The sequence below is a fragment of the Corapipo altera genome, unplaced genomic scaffold, assembly GCF_003945725.1.
Source record: "Corapipo altera isolate COAL_440 unplaced genomic scaffold, ASM394572v1 201, whole genome shotgun sequence".
Taxonomy (NCBI): domain Eukaryota; kingdom Metazoa; phylum Chordata; class Aves; order Passeriformes; family Pipridae; genus Corapipo; species Corapipo altera.
The window spans coordinates 350,337-356,859 of record NW_020884940.1 but is presented as its reverse complement, the minus strand read 5'-3'; the positions used below and the strand labels follow the sequence as shown (position 1 = coordinate 356,859).

General features: G+C 68.1%; 2 protein-coding genes across 2 annotated transcripts; both read right to left on the bottom strand.

The window, feature by feature from the left end:
• Positions 1-1,638: 1,638 nt before the first annotated feature.
• On the bottom strand, positions 1,639-2,649 carry LOC113955671 (platelet-activating factor receptor-like). The gene has a single exon (XM_027661440.1). The coding sequence runs from the start codon at positions 2,647-2,649 to the stop codon at positions 1,639-1,641; it is 1,011 nt and encodes a 336-aa protein (XP_027517241.1).
• A 1,933-nt stretch (positions 2,650-4,582) lies between these two features.
• TMEM35B (transmembrane protein 35B) lies at positions 4,583-5,843 on the bottom strand. The gene is made up of 3 exons (XM_027661241.1): positions 5,698-5,843; positions 5,154-5,334; positions 4,583-5,063 (listed from the first exon to the last, which is right to left on the bottom strand). Exons 1-3 carry the CDS (start codon positions 5,803-5,805, stop codon positions 4,933-4,935), a joined length of 420 nt encoding a protein of 139 aa, XP_027517042.1. The 5' UTR covers positions 5,806-5,843; the 3' UTR covers positions 4,583-4,932.
• Between the last annotated feature and the right edge of the window lie 680 nt (positions 5,844-6,523).

Sequence of the window (6,523 nt, the reverse complement as noted above, 5' to 3'; positions counted from 1 at the left end):
AGAGAGCCCCCCAGAAGTCCTGCTGCCCCCCCGGTCGCAGACCCCCCCAGGCCCTGCAGCACCCTGCACTGCTGACACGGCTGCTCCTGCTGCACACGGGGAGCAGAGCTCTGCCCCCTCCCTCAGCAGTTACATAAAAGGATTAAAATTTAATATGAACTTCAAAAGGGGAAGAACAGGGTGGTCGAAGGCGGCTGGCCCAGGGCCGGGTGCAGAGCAGAGGCACCCTGGGACATGTCCCAGCTCTGCTGAGAAGCAGCACTGCAGCACATGGAGACCTGCTCCATCCAGCCCTGCCCGTGGGGCCAGAGCAAAGTGCCCGGGCACCACGGGCACCACAGACACCCCGTGAGCCCACACTGGGTTAACTGGGCTGAGGTCTGCCTGGGTCATGTTGATGCACGATTCTCATGAGGGTCTGGCCTTGCCCCACACCTTCACCTCCCACTGGCAACTAGGTGGCCCTTAATAACCCATCACCCAAAGGCACAGCGTCACCCACCCGTCCCGCTGCCACCCTGCCTGTCCCGTGCCAGCAGTGCCCAGGCAGCCCATCTCCTCCTGCCCGGTGCCTCACGCTTCCTTCCCTGCACCGGTGGGTGGGAGCGTGCTGGAGAGGAGCCCTGTGCTGGGGGAGCGAGACCCCCCGGTTCGGGGGCAGCCGATGCACCCCGGCCCCCCACCACGCCCAGACCCCGCGTGGCTGCGCAGCACCCGCGCTCCCGTCGGTGCAGCAGCGGGAGCGGGGCCGTGCTGGCAGCAGAACGAGCCAGGGCTGGGAAAACACCATCTCCCACTCCCGCAGCCGCCCACGGCCCCGCAGCCGCTCCGCCGCCCCCGCAGCGCCGGGGCTCGCAGGGAGGGGGCGGCAGGCGCGGGGCTGGGGCTGTGCTGCGCCCACCGGGGCCGCCCACCCGCGGGCAGGGCAAGGGATGGGGCAGGGGGCGCGGGGCTCAGCCCCCGGTGCAAGAGCCGCCCTGGCACAGGGTCCTGCCGCAGGAGCGGGGCTGGGATGGGAGGCCGGGATGGGGGGCCGTGGCTGCCCTGCTTCCAGCCCTCCCCGGGCTGCAGGAGCTGCTCGGTGCACGGCACAGGCACCCGCCAGCAGAGAGACTGGGGAAGCCTTTGGCTCATTCGTTTTTAATCCTGGCCGAGAGCAGGAGGGACACGGGCGCGAGGCTCGGGAACTCTGCAGGATGGGACCGGCTGCGGGACCCCAAACAGCCCTGCCCAGGAAGCTCCCAGGCAGCCCAGCTCATGCCACAGGGCTCTTTGGTCATGCTTGTCCCTGCGGGATGGAGATCCCCGGGAAAGGACAGCAACCCCTGGGCATCCCTCCCAGTCCTGTCTCCTCACATCCCGCCGTGGCACAGCCCCCCTCGCTGGGCGAGCCTCTCTCCTAGTGCCAGTGCCCCCCCTCCCAGTGCCTGCGGTGCAGGGGCAGGATCTGTGCGTGAGCAGAAACTGTGGGCACGTGGAGATGTGCAGAGAACAGAGCAGGGTGGGAGGAGGAAGAGGGTGCCTGAAGTCAGAGCTCCCCCCACGCTGCTCCCCATCCCTGACCTGGTCCCAGGGATCCCATCCCACCGGGACTGTGGCACCAGGGCGGCCGGGGGCAGGTCCCAGGTGCCCATCCCCCTACGAGGAGATGAAGGAGGACACACGGGTGCCAGGCACAGGCCCGGGGGGGCCCGGCGGGGGCAGCGGGAGGCACCGGCCGATCTTGCGCAGGGTCCGGCCCAGGTCGGCACGGAAGCGCCGGATGGAGAAGCAGTACACGAGGGGGTCCAGGCAGCTGTTGAGGCTGAGCAGGGCCACGCTCAGCGCGTGCAGCACGTCCAGGGTGTCGGGGGGCCCGCAGGGCGGCGCGGGGGGCCGGCTGCCCACCCAGGGGGCCAGCGTCAGGTGGTAGGGGGCCACGCAGACCACGAAGACCAGCAGCATCCCCAGCACCATGGCACGCGCCTGCTGCCGGTGGGAGCCCGGCGAGGCGGCGGCGGCGGCGGGCACCGAGAGCGCCCGGGCGATGGAGGCGTAGGTGCCCAGCACCACCAGGAAGGCGGCGGCGAAGAAGCCCACCATGGCGTAGGCGTAGGCGCGGTGCCGCCCGTGCTGCTCGAAGCAGGCGGTGGCCCCGGCGCGGGCGGGGAAGGTCTGGCGGGCGGCCAGGGTGGGCACGGCGCAGCCCAGCCCCAGCAGCCAGGCCAGGGCGCAGGCCAGGGCGGCACCGCGGGGCCCCGTGAGCGGCAGCGCCCGCCGCGCCGCCCGCACCGCGCAGAACCGGTTGAAGCTGATGAGTGCCATGAAGGTGACGGCGCTGTAGGTCGCCAGGTAATAGGCGGCCCCCGCCAGGCGACAGGCGGCCTCCGACAGCAGCCAGTCCCCCCCGGACAGGTAGTAGTGGATCCAGAGGGGCAGCGTGAGGTTGAAGAGGATGTCGGCCAGCGTGAGGTTGATGAGGTAGATGCGGATGGCCTTCCTCACCTTGCCGCTCTGCAGGAAGACCAGCAAGGCCACCAGGTTGCCCGGCAGCCCCACGCACAGCACCAGGCAGTAGACGACGGGCACCAGCACGAACTGCACCGGGTCACTGGGCGGGCACTCCTCCGTGTGTCCCGTCGGCAGCGGCCCCGGTGCCGAGCTGTTCATCCTGGGCTCCTGCAAAGGCAGGGAGCAGTCAGAGGCACAGCCCTCAGGGACAGGGAAGGGGTGTTGACCCACACAGGACACCTCTGTGGCTGGCACCTGCAGCACTGCTGGATGCCAGAGGCAGAGCCCCCGCTGGGATGCCACTGTGTGCTGGAGGGGCTCAGACCTCACAGGAGATGAGGAGACCCCAGCTATGTCCCCCCACGCCACGAGGGAGCCCAGAGGTTGCCATCAGCTGCCCACCCAGGGCTCCCTGGGGAGCGGCAGGCGCAGCTGCACCGTGTCCGAGGGACAGAGCCGCGGCCAGAGGCACCCGGGGGTGCTGTGCTGGCTCCAGCCGGCAGCTGTGGGGCTTAACACCTCCCACACAGCACGTGCCTGTAGGGCCACCCACCCCAGCCCTCTCCCAGCACCCCAAATCCCCCCAGAAAGTCACCCACCGGCTCAGGGTGCACCAGAGTGAAAAGACCCAGGCACAGACAGGAGGTAGGAGCATGGGGCCAGCAGCCCCCCGTGGCCCCCAGCCCTGCAGGGGTAGGTTTGCCTCCAGTTCTAGCCATGGGAAACCACGTTGTGCCGCAGTGGCTGTATCCAGGGCTGCAGCTATTTCACCTCCCATCACCGCCTGCCCACACCTCGCCGACAGCACTGAGTCACCAGCCGGTGTTTTCCAGCATGGCAGGGCCGGATTCGGCACACGCAGCACCCAGCACCGGGCTGAGGCATGGAGGGTGTGAGCTGCTGAGCCTGGGGGGGATTCAGGGCTTCGGTTGGACCCCTGAGGGCCCCTGGATCCCTCAGTTGGCCCCCTTTCCTTCTCCTTCCCCCACCGTAAGCACTGGGGATGCTCCATGTCACCCACCCCAGTGTCACCCACCCCACGATGGTTACTCACCCCACCAGGGCGGGCTGGAGAGGCTGCGTCCCCTCCGGCTGCTCCTCACAGTCTGATCCAGCGGGGCTGGGGAAGTCTTTAAGTGCTGGGGGAGGCAGGGGCTGCCTGACCTCCCCCCCACCATTCCAAGCCCCCTGCGGGACAGCAGCTGGAGTGGGAGAGCACCTGTGTGTGTATGTAATGGGGGATTCCCTGCTGGAGCCATGCTAAGACCCCCGCACCGGCTGCCGGGGCTGGGGGCATGTGGGGGTGGCCAGGACTGCTGACCCCCTGCGTGCCCCCAGCCACATCCAATACCATTTCCCAGGGCCCTGCTCCCACCCACGCCCGGATGAAAGCATTGGAGGGTCAAGTTTCTGCACCCGGCAGCTGGGGGAAAAGGGGATGCCCTGAAGGGATCAAAGCAGGAATCTGCCTCCTCCCAGCTCTTGGTGCTTTTGTTGGCTTCAAAGCTGGATTTAGGGGGAGCAGCATCCCAGGCCCCCCAAGCTCTGTGAGCACCCAATTCACTGCTTTGCGTGGCCCTGCAATTTGTGGGTGTTCCTTTGGGACACCAAGGGTGGTTCAGGTCCTGCTGGGGGTGCAGGGGTGTTGTACCCCCTGTGCTCATCCCAGTCTCCCCCCACAGCCATCCCAGCCCACGTGCCAGGAGATGTGCTGGGTTCAGATGTGATCCTGGGGTTCATGCCCGTCTGGGATGGTAGAGTCATCTTGTAGGAGCAAGATCCCCAAAAACATGTGGCTGCCCAGGCACACTGTCTGGGGGTTGTGGTGCTGCTGTCACACCCTGGATGTGCAGCAAGTGGCCTGGCACATTGCTGGGTGGCTCCAGGCGGCTGGGGGGGTCCCACCCCCACACAGGCTCTCCCCGCTGTCCCTCTGTCTCCACACCAGCTGCCACCAGCTCCCACGTGTCCCCAAGCCTTCTCTGCAGGCACTGCTCCTGGGGACTAGGGCCTCCAGCCCCAAGAGGTCGCCTCAGCCACCACAGCTCAGCACGGGGGGGGGGGAGGCAGAAATAAACAGGAAGGCAAAACATGAAAAACAAGAGGGTTTATTCCAAAATACGAAAGCCCCCAGGAGAGCAGAGCCAGCCCCTGCTCGGCGTGGCCAAACGCCGGGAAGAGCCAGACACCTTGTGCAAGTTTAGCAACGGAGCTGCCGGAGCGGCGGCGGTGCCACGGCAGTGTCACAGTGGTGCCACGGCCCCAGCCCACAGCACCAGCCCACAGCGTGGGGACAACCAGCACCAGGGTCCCTGGCAGAGGCAGGAGAGGACACACTGGGCCTCAGCAGCAAGTTACCTTGCAGGAAGCGATGCCATCCCTGAAAATACCACACAGGCATCGCTTCCTGCTGTCCGAGCCGTCCGTCCTTCCTGCCTCCGGTCACTCGAACTTGGGCCGGGGGGCAGCCGGGTACCCGCGGATGTTGAGCAGCAGGAGGAGGCCGAGGCAGAGGGTGGCCGGGGCACACATGGCCAGTGGCTCCCGCAGCGCCAGCAGCGTGTAGATGGCACCTGGGCGAGGAGCAGAGCGTGGGAATGGGGGTCTCCAGCCAAGGATCCCCCAGACCCCGTGCGGGGTGGCAGGTGCCCGCTGGCTCTCACCGATCATGACGACACTGAGGACGAAGTTGCTGATCTCCTGCAGCAGTTGGGGCCCAAGTGCCAGCAGCAGCCCGGCCGTCGCCTCCACCCAGCCCACGGCCGCCAGGTACCCGCCCGGCTCCGGCACGAACCCCAACTCCTTCAGGGGAAACACCTTGGCAAAGCGCACGAACTCCGACGCCTGGGAAGGGTGGGAGGGGAGCGGGGCAGCCCTGAGCCTGGGGTTGGGGGGTACAGCCCCTCCAGGCGGTTTGCTTTGCTCTGCTCTGCCCTGCACCCCAAGGGGATCAACCCTGCACCCTAAACGAGTCAGCCCTGCACCGCAAGTGACTCAACCCTGCACCCTGAGGGGATCAGTCCCACGCTCCACGGGGCTCAGCCCTGCACCCCAACCTGCTCATTCTCGCTCAAGGCTCAGCTCCGCACCCCAATTTACTCATTCCCCCCAAGGGCTCGGTCCTGCACCCCAAGGGGCTCAACCCTCCACCCCAACCTGCTCATTCCCCCGGGGCCGGCCCTGCGCCCCCCACGCCCCCTCGCTCACCATGTGCCGGTGCAGGTCGGCAGAGAGCCGGTCCGAGAGCTTCAGGACGCCGGTCAGGAGGAAGAAGAGCCCGAGCAGGACGCGGAGGGCGGTGAAGGCCGCCGCCATGGCGGGACGGGCGGGCCCGGGGGCGGAGCGGGGCGGAGCGGGCCGGCCCTGGGGAAGGACCGGCCGGGGGGATGGATCGGCCCCGGGGAAGGACCGGCCGGGGGGATGGACCGGCCGGGGGGATGGACCGGCCCCGGGGAAGGACCGGCCGGGGGGATGGACCGGCCCCGGGGAAGGACCGGCCCCGGCCCCGCACAGACACGGCCCTCCCAGCCCCGGGGTGCTGCCGGGGAAGGGGATGCTCAGATCTGCAGCTTCACCCCCCGCCAGCAGCACCATCCTCCCACCAAAACAGAACGGGGGAGGGACAAAAAAAAAAATGGGAAGGAGGAGGAAAAAACCGCACTCGAAATCCTACAGCTTGGTGGGCTCCGTGAGCGGGTGCGACCCACGGCAGCACCCGGCGGCCGGGGATGCGAGGGGACAGGCAGGGCACGGACAGTGCTGCCCGTGGCTCTGGGGGTCACACAGGGCACGGACCGTGCTGCCCGTGGCTCCGGGGCCAGGCAGCAGCCGGGTGAGGAGGCAGCAGCATGAGCGAGGCCGGTTTGGGGTGACGGGGTGGCCCCCGCGCTCCCCGGTCCTGCGTCACCGCCTGCGCCAGCACCGAGCTCCCGGGAAAGGCAGCCCGGCATTGGCGAGGGGCCCGGGGGAGCCGCGGGCACTGACGTGTGTGCAAGTCAAGTGGAAATATTTTTTTAATGCCAGTAAGTCATGA